General features: G+C 32.3%; 1 protein-coding gene across 1 annotated transcript; it reads left to right on the top strand.

The window, feature by feature from the left end:
• Positions 1-8,549: 8,549 nt before the first annotated feature.
• Positions 8,550-10,148, top strand: LOC105800471 (60S ribosomal protein L13-1). The gene is made up of 5 exons (XM_012631644.2): positions 8,550-8,697; positions 8,796-8,911; positions 9,012-9,145; positions 9,510-9,668; positions 9,751-10,148. Exons 2-5 carry the CDS (start codon positions 8,803-8,805, stop codon positions 9,970-9,972), a joined length of 624 nt encoding a protein of 207 aa, XP_012487098.1. The 5' UTR covers positions 8,550-8,697; positions 8,796-8,802; the 3' UTR covers positions 9,973-10,148.
• The last annotated feature ends 15,271 nt before the right edge of the window (positions 10,149-25,419 follow it).

A 25,419-nucleotide genomic window follows, 5' to 3' on the forward strand; every position in this document is an offset into this window, starting at 1 on the left:
GAACGTTACGTTTTGCTGGCAGCTCCAGTTTGTAGGCCACATTGCCTACTCTTTTCAAAACTTTAAAAGGTCCCTCATACCGTCACACAATCCCCTAGTGCAATCTAGTGTGGCGCAAAATCAAATGCAATTTAGTAAGGAATGGATTACCAACTTGGAACTATACATCTCTACGATTTTGATTAGCCCACTTCTTGTTGCACTTACTTGTCTTGTGTAGGCAAGCTCTGGCTAAGTCATTCTACTTATGTCAATCTTTCATAAATCGATAAGTTGTTGGATTTAGTTCTTCATAACGAGTCATAATGGCATTGGGTGTGAGTGGTTATCGGCTCATCACTATCTCAAGCAGACTCTGATTTGTGGCCCCACTTTGCTGCAAATTATAAGAGAATTGGATCACATCAAACAACTTCGGCCAATCCTTCTGTGTGGCACTCATATAGTGTCAAAGATAAACCTCTAATAAAGCATTTACTCTGTCGGCTTGCCCATCAGTCTGTGGATGTATGCTAGTGGGAATGTTCAAGTTTGACCCCGTCAACTTGAATAACTTTGTTTAGAACCAGCCCAAAAACCACCCGTCCCTGTAACACCCATGCTCAACCCGATCACCAAATCTGGGTATTTATGTCACAACTAAAAACCATTTGAGTTTGACAAAAACAGTTGAAATTTTTATAGATTTGAAGTCACGACATATACTCTTGAATTGGCGTTAACCAAGTATCAATGACAAAAAAAAATAAAATCAATATTATGCTAAGTAAAATAAAACATAGTTTAAAAAAATATATGGCGAAAGTCTTATAAAAGTTGACAATTTAATAACTGTGTTTGAATAAGATTTTAACAACTCGTTTTGCAAAATTTTTTCAGATCACTTCGATGATCAATGTGACCTCCGAAATTCGGTCTAAACTCTTAGGCCGGGTTTTGGGGCATTACATCATTAGTGGTTTGAGTAAGTATACGAACTTACAAGATCAATTTGTAGAATTGCCAAAATATAACGACTACTCTGTAATTTTCCCTTTTTCGCAATCGTCCACACATTCTCGATATAAAATTATAGTTCCATTTAATTAACTAAATCAACAATAAAAATTCAAACATCTATGCAATTTAGCCCTTCTTGATAATTTTACAAAATTGCCCTTAGCTTAAAACCAATGTTAGCCGAATGTTTTATATCTTCATATCATCCCCTATTTGCAATAATTTCACCTCAAGTACATGTAATTTATCATTTAGTCAATTTAGTCCTTAAACGTTAAAATCACAATCACTTAACAAAATAGTCCATCCAAATAATAAAGTTTCATATCCCATCATAGACTTCAAGAAATAACTCAAATCTTTTTAGTGAAGTTTTCTTTCTTCGTGGTTTTTTATCCTCTTCAGAGGAGCTTTTTCACGTAAATATTTGTGTCTGTTTTCTCTATTCATTATTGTTCATTGATTAATTCAGGTTTATCCCCAATAAATTGGTATCTGAGCTTGGTTCGAATTCAACATTTAACCCGTTCAGAAATGGCGACAATGAGATACGACATTGAGAAATTCAATGGGATCACAAATTTTAGTTTATGACAAGTCCGGATGAAGACAATTCTGATTCAAAACGATTGGAAGAATGTCATTATAGGACAAAATCCTACGGATGCGAAATAGACAGAATGGGAAGAGCTTGATGAAAAGGATTTGTCAATAATTCAATTGTACCTCACAAATAATGTATTGTAGGAGGTGCCTACAAAGAAACCTACAACAGCCTTATGGAGAAAATTAGAAGTTCTTTACATGAAAAAATCTTTTGCAAATTTTTTGGTATTGAAACAATTCCAAATGGCTGAAGGTAAGTCTATTAGGGCTCACATCAGTGAATTTGTTACTCATCTAAATGGCCTGAAGAATGTTGAGGCCAACATAGGCGATGAAGATCAGGTTATATTATTGTTGTTTTCTTTGTCCCCTTCATATAAAACTTTCAAGGAAACTCTGATTTATGGTAGAGAGACTCTCGTTTGAGGACATGAAGAGAAACTTATTGGGCAAGGATAAAATTGATAGTGAGTTAGGTTCTAAGAACAATTCAGATGGGTAAGCCTCGATTTTGGTTGTTAGAGGAAGGCAACAATTTAAGGATTTAGGTCAAAAAAGATCTAGGTCTAAATCGAGGTCAAAAACCGAGACAAGACCTGTGGCTACTACAAAAAGATAGGTCACATTAAGGCAAAATGTTATAAACTCCAAAATAAGAATAGAATGGCTATCGAAAATGACAAGAAAGGGAAGCAGAAGGCTAATATAGCCAATGCTAGTTTTATCGAGGATAAAAGAGATGATTTGTTGTTGGTCTAAGCTTACGTCCGAGTTGATTTTGGATTCGGAGTGTTCTTGCCATATGTGTCCGAACAGAGATTGGTTCTCCATGTATAGTTCAATTGAATGTGGGGTTATGCTTATGGGGAACAATTCACCTTGTAAGATAGTTAGTATTGACACATTTAGATCAGGATGCACAATGAAATTATAAGGACACTTTCATGTGTCAAGCATGTGCCTAATTTGAAGTAGATTCTCATCTCCTTAAGTATCTTAGACTCGAATGGTTGTAGGATCGTCATAGAGTCAAATGACATCAAAGTATCTTGTAGAGCTCTTGTTTTGATGAGGGGATAGAAAATCGACAACCTATACATTTTTCAAGGTTCAACGATGACCGGTGCAATAACAATTACAAAAGCAGAGATGAAATCGTTGCCATGTCATGATGAGAACTCCCATGACGTCATGGCGACGCGATGAAATTACCTCTTTACAGATTTTGAATCAACTCAATTATGGCACATGCGACTCGGTTATATGAGCAAAAAATGTATGATTATTTTGAGTAAAAAAGGTCTTCTCACAGGAATCAAAGTTGGAAAGTTAGATTTATGTGAGGATTGTGTTTATGGGAAGCAAAATCGAGTAAGCTTTGATTCGGTAATGCATAGGACAAAAGAGACCATTGATTACATTCATTTCGATTTATGGGGTCCAACTCCAGTCATCTCCAAAGGAGGTAGCAAATATCTTTTAACTTTTATTGACGACCACTTTAGGAAAGTTTGAGTTTATTTCCTAAAGCACAAGAATGAAGTGTTCGAGATCTTTAAGAAGTGGAAGGCCTTACTAGAAAAGTAGACTGGTAAGTCCATAAAGCGATTAAAAATGGATGATGGTCTTGAGTTCTATTTAGCTGAGTTTAACGATTACTACAAATGGGAAGGAAATGAAAGACATCGTACAGTTGTTGGTACCTCGCAACAAAATGGTGTTGTTGAAAGGATGAACAAAACGTTACTTGAGAAAGCCCGATGTATGCTTTCCAACGCAGGCTTAGAAAAGGAGTTTTGGAGAGAAGTCATTAACCTGGCAAGTTATTTGGTGAACCGATCTCCACATTAAGCATTGGATGAAAAGGTTCTTAAAAAGATATGGTTAGGTAATCCTCCTAATTACTCTAACCTTAGAGTATTTGATTGTCCTACATATGCACGAGTCAACTAGGGAAAGCTTGAACCAAGGGCTGTGAGATGTATTTTTCTGGGTTTTGTCGTTGATGTTAAATGCTCTAAGTTGTGGTGCCTAAAAATAAAATAAAAACAATTGTGAGTAGAGATGTTACGTTTGATGAAACTACAATGTTTCATTCAGGGAAGGAGTTGCCTACCCTTAACGAGAAAACAAAACAGAGTGTCCCAGGCAAGGTGGAGCCAAATTCAAAAATAGACGTTGACGTCCAACATCACAAACAACGATGTCACAATGACATGACAAGCAGAGTCGACACCGTGACGAATGTTTTTGTGACATCGCAATGTCATGTTGAAATCATAATAGAAGTGAGGCTAAAGTTGTTTTGGAACTGCAAAAGGGTACTAAAATCACTTCATGTCAGTTATAGGTAGAGGTGCTCATGGTAGGCCAGCCAGGGTTGGCCGGCCCATAAAAATTTCGCCCTACCAAATATGGGCCTAAGATTTTGCCTGTGCTCGGCCGGAAAAATCATAAGCAGGGGCTGCCCTAATTACCATTTTATTTTAAAATTTTAAAAATTAAAAAAGTATTTTAAAATTAAAAAAGTATTTTAAAAATATTTTAAAATTAAAAAAGTATTTTAAAAATATTTTAAAATTTAAAAAATTAAAAAGTATGTAAAAATATTTTAAAATTAAAAAATAAATATATTTATTAAATCGGTAGGCTAGGCCCAGCCAAAAAGTGGTGCTGAGGCCCCTGCTTTCTAAGCAGCCTCGTTTTTTGCCCAAGCCCATATTTCGGCCTATATTTTTACCCAAACCGTCCCATATTTCTAAGCAATGCGATCGCCAGTAGTCCCTACCATGAGCACCTCTATTTATAGGCCCCATCTGACTCTCAAACTCCTTCTACATCTTAACTAAAAAATTATAAGTTAGCATAGGATAGAAAAAGACGTGAAATTAAGCCACCATATAAATACTGTCACGAAAATTTAATGGTATACGCTCTAAGTATTGTGGAGAGCACCGATTTGACCGATCCCTCCAATTAATCTAAGGTAATTTAGGCTCATGATTTAAGCAAGTGACTTGTGGCGATGCAAGAGGAGATGAAATCTCTTAAAAAAGAACGAGAAGTGGAAACTCGTGAAACCACCCATCAGAAAGAAGATAATTGGTTGCAAGTGGGTGTTCAGAAAGAAGAAAGGATCGAGTTGAGGTGACATTTGATATAATGCGAGATTGGTTACAAAAGGCTACAGTTAAGTGGAGGGAGTTCATTTTCATGATGTTTTCTCTTCAGTTGTGAAACATATGTCTATTCTGACATTGGTAGCTCTTATTGCATTACAAAACCTTGAATTAGAGTAGTTAGATGTGAAAACTGTATTCTTTCATGGTGACATAAAGGAGGACATTTACATGTAACAACCCAAAGGCTTCAGGATCAAAGGCAAGGAACACCACGTATGCCTTCTACAGAAATATTTGTACGGCTTGAAGCAGTCTACTCGATAATGGTATAAGAAGTTTGATTCCTTTATGTCAAGCATTGGTTTTATACGAAGTAAGCATGATAGATGTGTGTACTTGCATTGTCTTGATGATGGATCGTTTACATACTTGCTGCTTTATGTTGATATGTTAATTGTGGCTAATGATCCATTTGAAATTAATTGCTTAAAAACCATGCTTAACTCGAATTTTAAGATGAAAGATCTTGTTACAGCTAAGACAATTTTGGGAATGGAAATTTCCAGAGATAGACACTCCAAGAGGATATTCTTGTCACATCAAAGGTACATCAAAAGGATCCTCGAGCGATTTGAAATGAAAAATTTGAAATCGGTTAGCAGTCCCTTAGCTGCACACTTTAAACTTTCAGTTTCAGAGTCACCATAGATCGAAGACAAAGACAAGTATATGTTATCGGTTCATTACTCTAGTACACTTGGAACTTAATGTATGCAATGGTTTGCACTCGTCCCGATATTTCACATATTGTTAATGTTGTAAGTAGATACATGGCAACTCGATAAATTACACTTGCAAGTAGTTAAGTGGATCCTCATATATTCGAGGGGGATATCAAATACTCGTTTAGATTTCAAAAGAAGTTTAGAGGGTTTAGTTGGCTATGTAGACTCAAATTATGCAAGAGACTTAGATAAAAAGGAGATCTCTCACAAGTTATCTATTTGCTTTTGGCAAATGCGTCATTAGCTGGAAAGCCACGCTTCAAGCCACTGTGGCTTTATCGACTACCGAGGTTGAATATATGACAATCACGAAAGTAGTGAAAGGATCTATTTGGTTGAGAGGTCTATTCTGGGAGCTGGTGAATAAACATGATGTTGCTATTGTATATTGCGATAGTCAAAGTGCTATACATATCACTTAGGATCAGATGCATCACAAAAGAACAAAGCACATAAACATTCGTTATCACTTTGTTTGGGAGGTGGTTGTTCAATGAGATGTTCAGATTCACAAAATCAACACAAAAAATAATCTAGCCGATATGATGACCAAAAGCCTTCTAGTTTCCAAGTTCAAACATTATTTGGACTTGGTCAGTATCCTGCAAAGATCTAGTTTGGCCCCAGACGGGACTCGGCAAAGAAGGCATTACGGAAATACAGAGTCAAAGTGGAGATTGGTGGAGTGTGCCTCACATTTCAGACGAAATAGGGTGGATGTTGTGACGAGGAAGAGCTGATGTCCCGAAGATGCGACAAACAATGTAATAACAAGAAGAAGCTAATGAAGATGCTACGTGTGACGTCCCAACAAGCCGATAAACGACGTTACGACATGACAACATGTTCCCTGCTAAATCGGGTTTCTTCTCTTAGTTAAACTCTACTATATTTCCTAGTTAAACTCTAATAATTCTAGGGATATTTTAATTAGACTAGCCCACGAATTTCAGCCTATAAATAGGATTTTTACCAACCATATAGAGGTTGATTCAACAAAAAATTGAGAGTTTTGTGGGAACTTCAGGAGAACTTTGTATTTTGGGTTCGGGTTTGTTTTTGTTTCTCCATTTTGTACTCCTTTTTCGATTATTTGTCGTTTTAGTGAAGTTTTCTTTACTTGCGGTTAGGGGTGAGCAAAATTCGATTCGACTCGAAAAAATCAAAAAAAAATTCGAATTTCGAGTTAAACGAATCGAGTTATTCGAGTTAATCGAGTTATTCGAATCAACTTGAATTTTTTTTTCGAATTTCGAGTTCGAATCGAGTTGAGTTTTCGAATTCGAATACTCGAATAATTCGAATAATTCAAATATCCAACTATAATATTTTACAGTTTTACCCTAAACTCCCAAACTTTTTTACTTTTTCCTCAAAACTTTTACTCCTTCTCACTTTTCCCCCAAAACTTTTACTCCCCTCCCCTCCCAACCCCCCAATCTACCCAAAATCCATTTTCCACCAAAATTTTACTCTTCCATTCATTTTTTTTTCAAAATTTTACTCTCAAAAACCCTCAAAACCTTTTATTTTCCCCCAAAATTTTTACTCCCTCCCACTTTTCCCCTAAAACTTTTATTCTCTTCCCATCCCACCTCCCATCTACCCCAAACCCTCCCCCCTCCAATTTTTTTTAATATTTTCCTCCAAAATTTTACTCCCCTATTTACTTTCCTCAAACTTTTATTCCCCAAAACTTTTATTTTCCCCTAAACTTTTACTTCTCACCCTTTACTCTCAAATAAAAATCAAAATTATCCAAAAAATCACTAAACATAAATAGTAATAATTTTATTTATATATACTATTTATATTATTAAATTAAATTTCACATTTTATATTATTTATATTATTGAATTGTTTAGTCATATTGAATATTTATATTAAAATTGAATTCTTAATTATGCCATAAAATATTCGTGTTAAAATTTTATATTGGTATCAATTTCAAATTTTATTTTAAAATAAATTTTATTAAAAATCATATTTTTATATTTAATATATTTTAATTCCAAAATACATAGTGACAAGAATCCAAGATAATTGAAACAACTAAGCAAACAAATAAGCTAACCAAGATATAAAAAATTAATAAATAAATTATGAGGTGATGAAAGTTAATAAAAATTTGATTAAGGTGGACAAATTTTATTACGATGGGTGACAATGGTTACAAGGACCCAAAATTATTTTTAAAATTTAACTCGAACAAATATATTCGATTCGATTCGATTCGAATTCCATCTCACTCGACTCGATTCGAGAAAACTTCAAATAAATTTAGGATGATAAAATGAGATTCGAAAACTCGATTAATTCGAAAATTTTTGATTCGATTCGATTCGATTCGATTCGATCGAATGCTCACCCCTACTTGCGGTTTTTTTATCCTCTTTAAAGTAGTTTTTCCACGTAAATATTTGTGTCCAATTTTTCCTATTCGTTCTTGTTTGCTACTTAATTCAGGTTTATCCCCAACAAAGTAGAAGAACATACCTTGGATCCAAGTTGATCTGACAATCAATGTCGGAGATCGGAGAAAAAACTGTTTGAATTTTGGTTCGCAGATTCATGACGTTTAAAGTTATTTCATGAAAAGAATGAACTATAGAAAGAAAAAGGAAATGGAGCTTTTGATTGGTGCAAGTGGTGCCAATAGACAACGTTATATAATAACTATTTTAACAGCTTAGAGACTTAAATGAAAACTTTTAAGTAAAATAACTATTTTATAACTTTTTAAAGTTGAATGAACCTACTAATAGTTTAGTGATATTGGGTGTAGTTCACCCAATTATTTAATATATAACTAATATATATTTTCTGTAAAAAATAGCAGAACATATATTTTAACTCAGAATTTTAAATAAAATGGTTAACTTTGTATTAAATAATAATGATTTAATTTAAGTTTTAAATCAGAATCAAACCTTTTGGGCTTCTAAATTTTGGCCCATTTCTGTATTTTGATGTAAAAACCCTCTTAAAACAACATTATTTTTCTATAAAGAAACCAACATTGTTTTGCCCGTCCGATTCCTAGGCTATGTAAAATGGCCGTCGGATCCAGAAAATGCTTTGTATATAAATAAGCCGTTGCAGAGAAAACCCTAAAAATAATTTGAAGGGGTTCATTTTGTCTTTGCGCCGATCTTCTATCTCCTCGACTCACTTCCCAGCCAAAGGTCCCATTTCTTCTTCTTGTTCATCATTTTGTTTGATGTTTTTCTTCTGTTTACCATTATTTTGTTTGACATTTTGGCTTTATGTACTGAAATTACAGGTAAGCCATGGTTAAGCATAACAATGTTATTCCAAATGGGCACTTTAAGAAGCACTGGCAGAACTACGTGAAAACTTGGTTCAACCAGCCAGCAAGGAAGGCTAGAAGAAGAATTGGTGGGTTTTCTATTAGATTCTTTTGTTTTTTTTTAATGAATTATCATGTTTTTTAGATCGAAGTTGATCTGTAATGAATGGGATTTTGGGATTTTTGCAGCAAGGCAAAAGAAAGCAGTAAGGATCTTTCCAAGACCTACTGCTGGGCCTATTCGCCCTGTTGTTCATGGCCAGACCTTGAAGTACAACATGAAGTTGAGAGCTGGCAACGGTTTCACTCTTGAAGAGCTTAAGGTATGCTCTTTTCTGCTCTCAGTTTGTTCTACACAAATTTTTGTCATGTTTAGAAGTTCTTGATCTTTCTAATGTACTACCATGATATTTTTGTTTTAAGTTTTTTTCTTATTTAGATTGTAGAAAAAACATTTTGGTAAATTCCATAATAAATGCTAACTGTAATTTCAAGTGATTGAAGAAATATTTTATTACTCTGCAATGTGATCAGTAATATTATTGACCAGCAACGTTTATGTAAAAATAAATCCTCTTGGTGTTTTTGTAAGTGTAGATAACATATATGCTAGATAATGTTTGATTCCCATCTTCATGTAGTTGCTATATTGTTACAAATGCCGTACTCACTGTATTCTCTTATTAGGCAGCTGGTATTTCAAAGAAGCTTGCACCCACCATAGCTATTGCTGTTGATCACCGCCGTAAAAATCGATCTCTTGAAGGTCTTCAAGCCAATGTTCAGAGACTTAAGACCTACAAGGCCAAACTTGTTGTCTTCCCAAGATGTGCTCGCAAATTTAAGGTAATTTTAATTTGGTTTTCAGTGATTAGCACGTTAAATCCCTTGTTGTTTATAACATTAATTTTGCTTTTTGTTCATGTAGGCTGGTGATTCTACTGCCAAAGAGCTTGCAACTGCAACCCAAGTACAAGGGTCATATATGCCTATTTCTCGTGAGAAGCCTTCAGTTGATCTTGTGAAGGTCACAGAGGAGATGAAGTCATTCAAGGCTTATAACAAGCTCCGTGTGGAACGAATGAATGAGCGCCATATTGGTGCCAGATTGAAGAAGGCTGCTGAGGCTGAAAAAGAAGATAAGAAGTAACGTTGTTTGAGGGCTATGTTCTGGGATTTAACTAGTTAAAGACGTTAGCTTTTTCCTTTTCTCTTTTTTTTATTAATTTTTTTGGTTTTTTCTTTTCTCTTTTTTTATTAATTTTTTTGGTTTTCTTGTCAGTTGGGTTAAAACAGTACCTTTAAAGCTTGGTATTACGTTTGTAATTCTGTTTTCGATTTTGTTAAGTTTTAGAGTTCTCCAATACCTAAGGAAAAGCTTAATTATTTTTGGAAATTAGTCAATGATTTGTTTAGCAGGAAAATTGTTTTTGGAAATAATAAATTCTTTTTAAAAGTGATATATATTTTTTGTGTTATGAATTTTCATAAAATGTGTTTTGGAATTCGATAATTTTTGAATTAATTTCAAAATTTATTTTCATCGATCTAATAGAATATTGAATGTTTTCATTTTTGAAAAAAGTATATTCTTACTAATTAGATTAGAAACTAAATTTTATTATTAATTATAAATTAATAAATAATATTAAATCAAAATATTTTTATTTAATTATGAAAACATATTTTAACAAATAATTTTGTTAATAGGTGTAATTGTAGAAACTCTATTTTGTTAATGGTGTAATTTTAGGATTTGTAATTAATTTCAAATTAGGGTTTTAGGATGGATTAGCTACCGGTTAACCAATTATTACCTTCTGACCTCTAACTGATAAATCGATTAGTTGATACTCGCTTATCTCTTGTCTCACTTTCTCAACTAGGATAAACTACGATTTACTCAGTTAAACTTATCTCTCGATCTCATCCAACCTATGATTACTTCTTAGGGTTGTCAACCCTAAGGTTTAGGAACGCATAATTTCTACCAACTAATCCTCTTGGGAAATCCTAAATCTTCGATTAATCACGTCTCCATCCACTCATTAATCTCTCTTAAGGGATTTAGCCACTCATGTTATTTATAATCTCAAACTCAATTGAATAAAATATGTAAATAACACAATTGAATCGAAAGAGAAAAGAGATCAAAATAATCCTAGAATAGATATTGATTGAAGAACGAAGTAGTAAATCTCTCGATCGGAATGACGAATCGTGTCGCTCGCAAAAGAAAATAAATGAAATACTTTAATATTATAACAAGAACTCTTAGACCGAAATTGATTCCAAGAGAAAAGAACCAAGTTGTTTAAGAAAATCGAAAGAAAGCTAAGATTAATCATACTCCTAATCTACGAGAGTTTTGAAGGCGTCTAAGACGACTTCGTTACATCAAACCCTATGGTATTATTTATAGAAGTGTTGCCAGCCCAAATTAGGTCTTCAGCATGTCCTACGTCTTCATATAAAGTCGATTGTGTGAACGAAAATAGCCTTGGTATCCTTGGGCATCACGTCGACCTATGTTGTGCCATAGGCCTTGCATGGCGCGACATGATAGTCAAATTGTGCCTTCCTTGGTTTGTCCTATGCTTTGACGGCTCGTGAAACTTGTGCATCACTCGTCCTTTGCTCCCACGTCAATTGGGCCTATAAATCATAATCCTACACACTCAATTACACACATTAGCACTATCTAAGACCCGTGTCGACCTAATAGGTCACAACACTCACAAAATGTGTTAACAACACTTATTTTTACTAATATTTAATTTTAACTACTAAATACCAAAAACGTAATATAAAATACTAAATTGGCTAGAAAACAAGCTTCTTCAGTGTGAAAATAAGTTGAATTAACTACTACATTTGACGACAAGTCACCTTCCAAGCAAGATTCACATTGTGGAAGATCAAATTCTTTAAGTGAACTTAATATGTCATTTTTCACAAGTCCAGTGATTCTTTATTGGTTAAACTTATTTTCACAAGTCTAGTGGTTCTTTCTTGGTTAATATAACCAAGTTTCAGATGCCAAAGGTATGCCTCATGAGAGTGAGAAGTTTTAAGTATTTTATTCGATATTTCAATCTCAAGCAGTGTGTACATCTTTGGTTTAATAAAATAGAGATTATTTGACATCCATCCATTACAGATAAGATTGCGATTTCTAAATATTGCAATTCCGTTATTAAAAGTCACGACCAACCTGTCTTTATATAAGCATGCAACAAAAATTAAGTGTCTTTTGAAACTTGGTACATAGAAAACGTCTATTAAAATAATCTTCCTAAAACTATCAAAATAAAGATGTACATATTCCACTGCTTCAGCAACCACACATGTCTCATTCTTGGCCCGCAACGATAAGCTCTTATCTCTAAGATCTTTTGTCTCCTCGAACCCCTTTGTCTTTGGTGGTTAGGTATTCCTTCCACTCTCTACAATTTGACTTGAAGTGCTAGTTCTTACTGTAGAAGAAACATTTAGAATTAGATAAGTCTTCAGGCTTTTTGGTTATCTTCCTTTCCACTTGTGGTGGCCCAAAGACCTTAGTCTTTCCTTAGCCTGTTTTCCCTTCCTTTTAAAGAAGAAGTGACAACTATGTTTTCTTCTGCTCTTTGGACCGGCTGACCGCCATTCAACATTAACTCATAGGATTGTAACTACTTCATTAGTTGTGTTAGCATTAGGTTTTTGTTACCAAGGTTATATACAACCCAAAAGCTAGCAAAATCCTTGGATAAGCTTTTGAACACCATCTTAATTTAAGTATTCTAGTCCCAATTGGCCTCATTGTCCGTGACCTCGGCAAAGTATCACATAAGAGTAATCATTTGATCTTTAACAGGAGTGTCGGGATTTTGCTGGGCATTCATTAAACTAGTTATAGCAGACTGTCGAGCCAAGGCAACTTGACCTCCAAACATGTCTTCTAGCGTATCTAGAATCGCTTTGGCAGTCTTACAATTCTTCAGTTGCTTATATAAGGTGTTGGCCACGCTTGCCAGTAGATAGCAACAAGCTATCTCATCAAACTCCTCCCGTTCTAGCCTTAGCTCGAGTGGCCGGTGGACACTTATTATCAACAATTGTTTTAAGTTTCTCACAACTCTGAACAATTATTAGGTTGTATAGATCGAGATATTTAGATTTAAAATTTTCCATGTTAAAGGTTTCAGTTACATGAGAACTTAGTTTAGGCTTATGTTTGGTATGCTTGTAATGAGTCATTGATTGATTTTTGGATGTATTGTTGTGTGAATTTGTTGTGTTGAAGTTTCAAATTCAATAGAACCTTCTACGAGTAAAAGTAAAGGCAAGGAAAAGCTAGTTTAAGCTTTCGACTTTTCGGTGAAAGTGCAATTGGTGAGTGTTTGGAATGATTACTTGTGAACATGATTCAATGCATTATTTGGAAATTTAGTAGTAGCCTAAACCCTACTCTAAATTTCGAGTGTAAGCTTTCTCATACCTATGTTATCTTGTGAACAAAGTGCTTATGTGTTTGTGAACATGTGAATTGAGATGAGATACTATAACATGTGATATGAGATTAGGATAACTGTTATGAAAGTACAAATATGTACATGTTATGTATATATTAATTGTTAGTGATAGTGTTTTGCTAAATATGCAAATATGCAGCGATTGTGCACAGATAATTGGCAAGTAATATGTGTTTAACTTTAGATGTTTTGGCCTTGTGATCTTGAAACCTTTGGATATAGTTGGCATGCCATAGGATTGTGATCACTCACCTATAATTACAGTGATTTTGGGCATTGAGACCCTGGGACATGTTGGAGGGATAAGGAAATGTGAGCTAAGCTCCATTCAACGGGACATGTGAGGGGAAATAAAGAGAGTGTTAGCTTTATGCTTCACTTTTCAAACATGTTTGACTCTATGTGTCTATGTTTGGTGTGTTAGAGATCCGCGTACCCAATGAGTGATGATAGAGCTCACTTTTATGTTTTATAACTCAAGTGTCAAATTATCTTAAAATGTATATATGTGTAACTTGATGTATGCCTAAATTAGTATGTGACCATTATGCAATTTATCTATAAAGATATTTTGAATATTGTGATATATGCTTGAATGTTAGGTGATTATATGTGTAATAGGATATCTGTTTAAAAGTGAATATGTTCAACATGTAATAGAACTAATAATAATGCACGAGTAAGTATATTATGACACTAAAGTTGGAACTGTTAAGGTTATGCTATATAGTTGTTTCGTTAATGCTTGACGAACTGTTTGCATGGTAGTTGTTCTAGGCATTCACTGAGCTTGTTAAGCTCACTCAACTCCATTCTTTAACCATTGCAGATTAGTTGTGTACCAGTGTGAGCGGTGTGGTTTTCGAGAGGTGATCCAAGCAAGTCTATTTATTATTTCCATAGGTGTTTATTTGTTTAGTTATTTACGTTTTGGGGGAAAAGGCAATGTGGTAGACTAGTTATAGCCCTATTGATTTCTAGACATCATGTTGGTTTTTGGTTCGGTTTATAAGGATTACATGTTATTGTTATGCTTGGGTTCATGAACTTGAGGATGGATTGACAGTGATTGATGCATGATGTTTAGGAACTAAATTGGAATGGATTAATTGCATATGTATGCTGCATTTTTGAGGTGTGGAGCAGAGGTATCTATAATCGGGTTTTAAAACTGATACCTCTATGTTTTGAAATGTGCAAGAAGTCAAAATAGAGATTTGGTATCGATACCTTTTCTCGAGTATCGATACCCGGGGTAAATTTATCGATACTTAATGACAGGTACCGATAATTTTCAAGACTCTGGGATTTAGTTGAGAAACAGAATGCAAGTTTGGTATTGTTTTTTTTTACCAGGTGGTATTTGTAAGAGTATGTCCAAAGATCAATCATGAGATGGTTGTAATAACATACTTGATTTATCATGTTTATTAATATAAGGCAATATAAGGTGTTACCATTATTATTTCAATTTCTTTTCTGTAAGTATAAATAAATTGTTTTATAATAATGTACTGAGAATAATATGATTATTCTTAAAAGGTCCTTAGTCAAGTATTATTGTTGACTAGGATAACAATAATGCATTAAGACTAACATGTAGTTGATTGATGATAAAGAGTTGTCATTGATATGGAGTGTCAAAATCAATGCATGAATATGCGTGTTAGAGAACAAACATATTGGACTGACCCGCTATGAGTATGTTTCTTGGATTATTATGTAATTGTCACAACATTACTCATAGTGATTAATATGTATATGATCCTCAGACTTAAGATCATCATTATCCCAACATCGTGAGTTGTATATTTTGATACTGATCAAACGCATAATCAGAATCGGTTGTTCTATAAAAGCTGATGTTGGATATACCACAATCTATGTAGAGGGATATGGTTGATCAATATAGGATAAGTTCCTCATACATAATGGGAGTAATATCTTAGGCCACTTGATTGAGTGAAACTAGAAAAGCAAGACCATGCTCAAATAAGTTGATATGAGATGTCATACTTATTTGTATATCATAGTCTACTCAAGATATCAAGGAACATGGGATGGACTATGCAAGTGTGACTATTCCATGAATTGTGTCCAATCCAGAGATAAAGGACTTAAAGATTAATGCATGAAAGGTTAATCGCAAAAAGGTTATGTCGAATCATGATTTCTTGTAACTTAGGTAGCAATGATGCATTGCTAGATGCCACTCATTGTTTGTAACATTAGATTCGTTCTAGTATTACTGCTAATGTTACAAAAACCTACAGGGTCACACCATATGGTTGAAATGAACGGAATAAAACATAGTTGGTATTGTGTTTGGTTGTCACATGAATTAAATTAATTCTATAATTAATTTAATTGGGTAATCAAATATCGAACATATTATATGTACAAGATTGTTGTACACATAATGAGAACATAATTCTATTAATATATGAATTTGGTTCGTATATAAATTTAAATAAATATAGTTTACCGAAATCCTTGTTATAATTAATGTAATTATAATTTTCAGTTTAAAACATTATTTTATTTATTTATTTTTAATTATGATTATTATGTTCGGATAAAAATTTTATGAATTATGATTCATTATATACATACCAATTATAAGAGGGTTAGTGTGTGAGAGTTTTAAAAAACCCTAAGAAATAAAATCCCAAAATTTTGCTTGTGAAGTCTAGCAGCCGTCAAGCAAAGAATTCTCCAAAACAGTTTTGGGAATTTCTTCCGTTCATTGTCAAACCGGGTGGATTACGTAGAGGTTGGAATCATGAAAGGTTGCAGCTTGGTTCGATAGTAGATTAGAATTCTCTTTGCCGAGGCGTCGTTGTCTATTCAGATTGAAATTATGGTAGTTTTGAAACCATTATTTCACCTCGATTCGTTCCTTGCACATGGATCCATGGGTTGGATCACCGGAATTATTTTTTATTAATTTTCGCTGCGCCATGGGTGTACTAGCATTCCCAACAGTATCAATACCACACTAAGAAAATATCGATACCTTAGTGTCAGTACCGATACCTACGGACCTGGTTTAAGAAATTTGCTAAATGGACCTTGTGCATGTTAATACTCATTTTTAAGACTGTTTATGGAATGCTTTGCATGTAATAATGATAATTAAACCAACTAAGTGACCTAAAACCTACATGCATATTATAATAAAGGACGTTTTGCTTAGAATAAGTTTTCAACTTGTTGTGAGTGAGATGAGACGGTGGTGTGGCATTTCGTATTCGGGCTTGGCGATCAGGCCGGTTATAAGGTGTTACATTGAGCCCATTACCACAGCTCAATGCTACCCAACCACTATTTGAGAGAAGGATCGGACCCCGCCTGCTTATGTCTGAATCGGTGTGGTTCCAACTCGTACCCTACATATGTATTCTGATAAAACACGTTACCATTACTTTTAGTAAATAGACTCGAAATATTTATAGATACAAATTTAAATACAATATTTTTACCCATGTTCACGATTTTTTTGCACTAGCCCTTGTTCTTGTACTCATTCTGGAAGTTGACAGTGATGTGGCGAATGTTGTAGACAGACCTCTACAGAACCTCAGATTGTCGAATCGTAGCAACAAGGCCCTTGGATCTATCGAAGAAAATGCAAATGTTGTCTTGCCAGACAACATGCCTCTGCAAATTCCTAATGCAAAATTCTTACGATTCGGAATTCTCTAACTCCACATTGGCAAAGGCGATCGGTGGTAAAATTTGGTTACCATTTTGATGGAACGTTCCATCAACTTGCACGAGCGGTTTGCAGTGGGAGAAGACACTAACACATGGATCGAAAGTCCAGAACAATCGGCGAAAAAATCTTCTCCCTAGTTCAAGTTGTCCATCCGGGCCTCTGTAAGGCAACATTTGCAAGTCCACGACAGTTCCTGGCACGTACTCCACCATCACCGAAATCCACTCCTGAAGTTCATTGTATGACTTATCCCAGTCGTCGTACAATTGCTGCATGGCCATTTGTTTCACCCACCATGCTTTCCTATACGACAGTTTGTACTGGAATCGGGTTTTCATGTTCGCAATCAATGTCGACACAGGAATGGTTGGGCTATCTTTCACTATTGGCATGATGCAGTTGCAGATACTTTTGGCATCCAATTTTCAGTGGTCTTGAGTCATATGTGCGGCAGTGCATGTATGGTGCCCTTCTAATTTTCGTATTTTCCACTGTTGAGCCCTCTGTATAATACAACCCAAACCCGCTACCCACACTCATCACCGGCTCTCCAACATTCCCCAAAATAAAATGTCGATGTAGAATTGGCAACCTTGTAATCAATCGACACCTTCATGATGTATTGTTTGATGGCAAACACACAGCCCGCCTTGTTCTTGAACCGTTGCCCAACGAACAACTCTTCCAATTACGAATTTGACGCCAATCTACGAGTAGGGACTATATCGGTGTACTCAAGGAACTTGGATGCATGTGTTGCATCTGGATCTACGCTCAACATGTCCCCCTAGGGTCATTCCGTAAAATAATCCCACGACTCGGGTTACTGAAATAAGAGGCGTAAGCATCTTCAACCTCTTTCGGGCATTCATTGTTGATATTGTCTAGAACCTCATCAATATCAGGGTCACTAAAATCTTCAACATCCTGATCAAAATCTTCACCATTATTGGTCCCTTCTCCAACGTCTACCTCAGTGCCTATCACCTCCGAATGTATTTGTAGATGGGGACCCGGGGCAGGGTTATTATACAAACTCCCACCATAATTTAGATTTTCTGGCATCTACGATGTCACTCCGCATTCTAACTAATCTGTCCATCCGACACTAAGATCAAAGTCAAACCCACGATGTTGACTTATTGGACTAACATTCTCAACAGGCTCTAAGTCGACTAACTCAACAAATAACTCAATTGGTTGGGGGTTCTCACTCCCAGTTGACCACAATATTTCCATCACATTGCCCAAGTTATCATGATCTAACAGGTGCATCTCAAAAAATTTCAACGGATCTGTAGAGATTGGAAACATGTAAAAAAAATCTAAACACCTCCCTTCCACAACGGATAGTTATTTTCGCACTGGTCTTCCTTTTCATTTCTTCCAGCTTCACAGTTTTATTGAATCGCAACCCTACTCTCTGCCGAACTTGAAATAAACAACCAACATCACCTTCTACAATTTCACCATAAAAAATAACATACACCATAAACATCGAGTTATTCATCTTCAACAGAATTTTTGAGCTCTCCTACTAAACACAACAATTTCTCTCTTTTCTTCTCTTTTTGTTCAACAGGTACAAAAAAACCTCAACCATATCTATATATGTAGTACAACTAAAGTGGTGGGGCCATAAAGAATGGCTCCACCAAAATAAAATATCAGTTTTTTAAAATTTTAAATTAAAAAAACAACACATTTGAAAAAAAAAAAACCCATACAATAGACTAGTGACGTCATTCTATATGGCTTCACCAAATAAAATATTATTTTTAAAAAATTAAATTAAAAAAACAACACATTTGAAAAATACATTCTGTATGGATCCACCAAATACAATAATATTTTTTAAATAAAAACACATTTAAAAAAAACTCGATAATAAAGTGGTGGCGCCATTTAGAATGGCTCCACCCAATAAAAACATTTTTTTATTATTTTAAATTTAAAAAAAAAAAACTAAAAGAAATTACATTGACACATACAAAAGTGGTGGTGCCAAATTCTTTGGCTCAATCAAAAAAGGATTATTTTTTAAAGTTTCTAATTTTTCAGAAATAGCAAAAAAATGAATTTTTAGTGGGTTTGTTGACGTGACATGTTGGTGGCACCAAACTCTTTGGCTCCACCAATTTTTATTATAGATTTCAAGTCATTTACGTGTATAATTAGAAAAGTGGATCATTTTCATAATTAATCAAAATTTTAAAGTAATTTGTAAAAAAAAAAAAACCTATCTTTTGTTTTGGGCACATCCAAATTTCTAGAAAGTATTTTTAGAAATGTATTTAAATTTCTTAAAGGTTTAATTATGTTTTAAAGAATTTTGTATTATGTTCTTAAATGATGTTTTCTTAAAAGAAAAATTTTGTATAAGTTATAAAAGTGTTTTAATAGCATCTCCTAACTATAGTGATAGAGACAAGTACAAAGTGTTGCACATACATTTTAATTTTTATTATTGTTTTAACGTTGTGCCTCTTTATTCTAAAGATTTAGTATTTATAGAGTGGATGTGGTTTTAATTTAAATAAAAACTAATAAATGAAAATATATATCTGTAGTAATTTAAATAGTATTTACATTTTAACTTAATATTACAATTTTTTCGCATCATATACAACTCTATTTTTTTCAAAATTTATTACCATAAATATTTTTTTTCTAAAATTTTTGCTTACCGTGTGATTTTGTTGACACTGAAAAGAAAAATATTGTACAAAGTCGTATATTGATATGGATTTTGCTAGGGGTGTGCATAATTCGGGTAAAACCGAAAAAATTCGGTTAATTACCCAATCCAATAAAATTAAAACTAAAGTCTACCAAATTATCCAACCCAATAAAACTAAAACTAAAGTCTACTCAATTACCAACCCAATAAAAATAAAACTAAAGTCTAACTCTTAAGTATCTACCCAATTACACATGTTTTTTTTTTTAGGTTTAATGCAAATGAAGATTTTTTTGAGAAAAGAAATAGATATAAATGGAGAATATTAAATACTTACATTTTAACTATGTATTAATTTCAAGAATTATGTTTAATTATGTAGTGATTCAAAGACTTATGTAATATTTTTAATTATGTAGTGATTCAATTCGGGTAATTCGGGTAACTCGGGTAATTCGGGTAATTCGGTTAATTCGGTTAATTCAGTTAATTTTTAACCAAAAATAAAAACCATACAATTTTCGGTTAATTCGGTTAACCGACCTAATTAACCGAAAAAATTTCGGTTCGGTTAATTTTTTTTAAAAAAATTCGGTTCGATTAACGGTTAAAAATTTTGGAAGGTCGGTTAATTTGGTTATAGCTATTTCAGGTTGGTTAACTGAATGCACACCCCTAAGTTTTTCCATCTTAAAATAGTACATTATCATACAAAGCTATCAATTGAAAAAAAGTATACTGTCATATGTTTTTACGCAAACATTATATCATTAAAGGCTTAATTAGATAGATATTATTTACTTAAATTTTCACGAAAGAAAATGTATTTATTCAATTATTAATGCATATTTGTCACCAATCATAATGTGATAATTGTCATAATTCTAATTATATTAGAACTAAATCTTACCATTACTATGTTAATATATTACTTTATTATATATGTATATACATACATATGATTAGGTTTACTTTACGAATCAACATAAATATTTTCTTTAGCTTAGAAACAATTCTTTTAAAATAGAAGCAATTCCTATTAAAAATTTATTTTAACTCTTTTTTAAAACATATTCATTTATAGTTTTTTAGTTTGCAAATATTAGTTTAAACATTTATTACATATATAATTTTAAAATCTTATTTCCATTAATTTTCTTCAACAAGTTAGTATAATATTTTTGGCAATCAATTAAACTTCAACAAGTTAAAATATTTATATTCTATTAATTTTAAATGAAAATTAAAGTATTATTTTGTATTTTAAAAAAAAGAAAAGAGATATCAATATAATTTAATAACTATTATAAATATCTTATTAAGTGGATGTCCATCAAGATCAAGATAAGTTTTATATACTTTAAATTCTAATAGTCATTAGAAGTAAATCTCTATTTCATTTATACTTCTTATGCCTATAAATAGAGACTTTGGAGAAGTTTTGTAAAGACTTGATTGATCAATAAAATACGTTCTCTATTTACTCTTCCATTCTCATTGTTCTTTATTCTTTGTCTTTTATTTTATAACACGTTATCAACACAATTCTCTTTTAATTGTTTTTCTCTATAAGTCATAAAAATATCCCAAGATTTGCTATTATCGATTGCCTCCTAGAGTTGTTGCTATTTCAATTGAGGCCTGCGCACTATGGGTAATCATTAGAGCCTCTAACCACTCAGCCAGGGTGATAACAATGATGCTAAAGAATTTCAAGTATATTTAACTATGATTTATTTATTATATCATATTTATTATAATTGGAGACTAATCATGACAACATGAATAGATAGATTTTGATTTGAAATCCACGCATGTTTGCGATAGTGATTATGAATTAAAGAATTTTTTGAGACATTTATAAGTTCATCCTAGTAAATCTATTGCATTCCCTCAAGTGAACGCAAAAGAAAATATAAACCAATATTATTCCAATATTTAGTAGTACAAAATTAGTCGAAAGCTCCGAAGAGGTAATATATTAATATCTTGTGATGGTTAATCCATTGGTTTTAAAAGATATTTATAATAGATCTCCTATTGAGATTGTGAATGAAGAAAATATTATATTTTATATGAATCACTATTGCTACAAATATCTATTTTGAAAGGATGAAAAAAAAAAGAGGATTGAGTTATTGATTACTATTGTTATTAAATTGAATTGATTGTGACTATCTTTATAATCTTCTTTTGTCATCATCCCTATTAAGGCATTGAAAGCAAAATATTTGACTGTGAAAGATCTACTTATGAGCAATAGAATATGGTAATTCTATCTAAAGCTCGTTATGGTTGGATGCACCTGAAGTTGCAATTTTTTTTAAACTGTGAGTATAACTCTACAGTATTTGGAATAAGTTCTCAACTAAAATTACGTGGAAAAATATTATTGATGAGAACTTACAAGAGAGAAAACTTATGTATAAAAAGTCATTGGTTATGTACTTGTTGTACACCTAGAAAATAGTGATTTAGACTTCACATTGATTTAGAAATTTCCAATAGTAAATGTCACAATGGTACTTACATATGGATACAAAGTAAAATGAATTACTGTAAAATTATCAATTTGTCACAATTTATATTGACATTATTAGTACAATTGAAATGCATGTTAAAGTAAACCACAAGTTTATTGATACGAATGCATTTACTACTTGGCGTGACCAGTTAGACCATCCTAGATCATATAAATTAATTTAGAATTCATATGGACATTCATTAAAGAACTACAAGATTCTTTAATTTAAAGAATTCTTATTTTTGTTTGCTCTTAATGAAAATTTATTCCTAGAAACTCACTAGCTAAAATTGAGATTTCTTGTCTTGTATTTCGAAATGAATATGGGTCCATTCATCCATCATGTGGATGGTTTTGATATTATATGATTTTGATAGATGCATCTACAAAAGAATCACATATTTTATCAACTTGCAACTTGTCGTTTGCAAGATTGCTTGTTTAAATAATTAATTTAGATTATGCAATTAAGACAATTAATCTTGCTATGTTGATGAGTTTATATCTCAATCTTTTATTGATTATTGTATATGAGTTAGAAATTTTTTGTAAATGCTTGTTATTTATGGGTATAATGGTTTAGAGGAAATTATTGATTGAATGTCTTTGATTAATATCTAAACCATTACCTATGAGAACTAAACTTCCTATTTCAACATGAGATTATGTTGATTTACACGTTGTACGCAAACCAATAAATTATAAGTACTCCCCATTACAATTGGTTTTTAGTTTCTCATCTTTGAATTTTTGCATGTGTGTATATGTTCCAATTGCTCGACCACAATGCATAGAGATGAGTGAATCCTCAAAGAAAGTTGGGAATATATATTAATTGCAAGTCTCCTTGTATTATTAGATGTTTTGAATGTTTTGGAGATTTAATTATGACATGATTTGTGATTACTATTTTGATTTGATAGTTTTCCTGACATTAGGGAGAGAGAAATAATAACTTGCAATGAGTTAGGGGAAGAGTAATTTGAACCAGAAGTTCAATAAGGATAACTCATTACAAGTTCCAAATATGAAAATTTTCATAAAAGAAAATAATATATCTAGATGGTAATATAGTGAAGGCGAGTGCTCCAGAAGAGACCCAAGACATAACTAATAACCAAAACTTCAGAAGAGATTTAGGTACCTGAAACTGAAGATTAAAATAGTGAAAATAAATAAATTTCAATAACTTATGTCAATTTGAGAAAATGTTGAACCGATAATAAAACTGGTCTACAATGATTTTGCATGCAATATTATTGCTGAAATAATGAAATAAAAGGATGATCTTGAATAAATCTATTGAGAAATATAGATATGGAATAGATTATTCAAAACAGAAAGACGTAACTCAAGTACAATTAAATTCGTGGAGTTTTTGGACCAGTAGTCTAAATATCTAAATGTATAAAGCTAGTGGGGGTACAAATGAAGTAGTTTTGCAAAAAAAAAAAAGGAATAAAATAAGAAGTTTTTGCTAAGTCCTGGCATTGATTATGAAAAGATATAATATTCTTTTGTTGTGGATACAATAAACCTTTAGATATATTATTAAACCGATAGTTCATAAAAGATTTAACTTGCGTCTAATGGTTGTTGTTACAACCTTTTATGAATCACTATATAACAAATTTTATATTAAAATCATTGAAGGATTTAGAATGCTAGAAGCATATTAAAATTCTAGAAATTGTTCATTTATATGAATTGAAATAATTTGAACATATGTAGTAAATTTGACTTAGTGAATAATAGTTGAAGGAGGATTATAAAATGATCCAAAATACCTATTTGTGTTTTAATAGAAGAATAATGATTAAAGTTTGCTATGATTATTGTTTAAACTCCCTGAAGAGATCAAAATATATTTCTCCCAAATTTTCCCTCACTTATGACTTTCACAAGAATGGTGATATAAATGCTCATTTGAAAAGCTAGTATTCAAGATTGCATACGTAGAATATGAGATATTATGTGATGTTTTCATGAGGGGGAGTAAATATGCGTTGTACTCTTTTTTCCTTAACCAAAGTTTTGTCCCATTGGGTTTTCCTAGTAAAGGTTTTTAACGGAGCAGCTTGTAATAAAAAATTGTGTACTCTTTTTCTTTTATTAGGTTTTTATCCCACATGATTTTTCCTAATAAGGTTTTAACGAGGCACATTATTTACCAATGGACATCCAAGGGGTGTGTTATAAATATCTTATTAAGTGGATGTCCATCAAGATCAAGATAAGTTTTGATGTACTTTAAATTCTAATAGTCATTAGAAGTAGATCTCTACTTCATTTATACTTCTTATGTCTATAAATAGAGACTTTGGAAAAGGTTTGTAAAGATTTCGATTGATCAATAAAATACACTCTCTTTTACTCTCCTATTTTCTTTGTTCTTTATTTTCTGTCTTTTATTTTATAACAATGGTTAATATATTTTAAAAAACCCTTAAAGTAATATACTTTATTTGAACAAATCCTCATACTATTTTTTAGTTAAATAAGCTCTTTTATCCATGATGACCTTTAATTTTAATATTAAATTAAAATTATTTTAAAATTTTAAATTAATTTGCATCAATTTAAAGAGAATAGTTTATTAAATAAAATAAAATATTTTTTGAAATTAAAACAAAATATTTTTTGTAAATTTCTTGAAAATGCTTTACTTAACACTTAATCACTATTTTGAAATTTCTAATTACTCTTTTAAATTTTATATTGATTTTAAAATTTATATAATTTATATTGCATCAACAAGAAATTAAGATAATAGCTTGAACTTAAAAATATTTTAAATTTAATATTAAAATTAAGGACTTTTATGGGTAAAATTCATAAGATAGTGGGTTATTTAAGTACAATAATAGTTCAAGGATGCTTAAACAATGTGTAATGATTTATGAGCTTTTTAAATATATTAACCTAATTCAATATGTAATATTCATTTACCTTAATATTAAATGTGATAAAAGAAATCAATATTTTAAACCGGACCAATGATTGAATCGATTAGATCATTAATTCGTTGATTCCATCAATCTGACCATTCAACTGATCTGATTAAAAAACTTAAAAAAAAAAAACTTGATTCAACTGATTCAATTAATTTTTTATTTGGTTCAATCGACCTATACCAATTCCCAAGTCAACCGATTCAAAGC

Source organism: Gossypium raimondii, chromosome 7, assembly GCF_025698545.1.
Source record: "Gossypium raimondii isolate GPD5lz chromosome 7, ASM2569854v1, whole genome shotgun sequence".
Taxonomy (NCBI): domain Eukaryota; kingdom Viridiplantae; phylum Streptophyta; class Magnoliopsida; order Malvales; family Malvaceae; genus Gossypium; species Gossypium raimondii.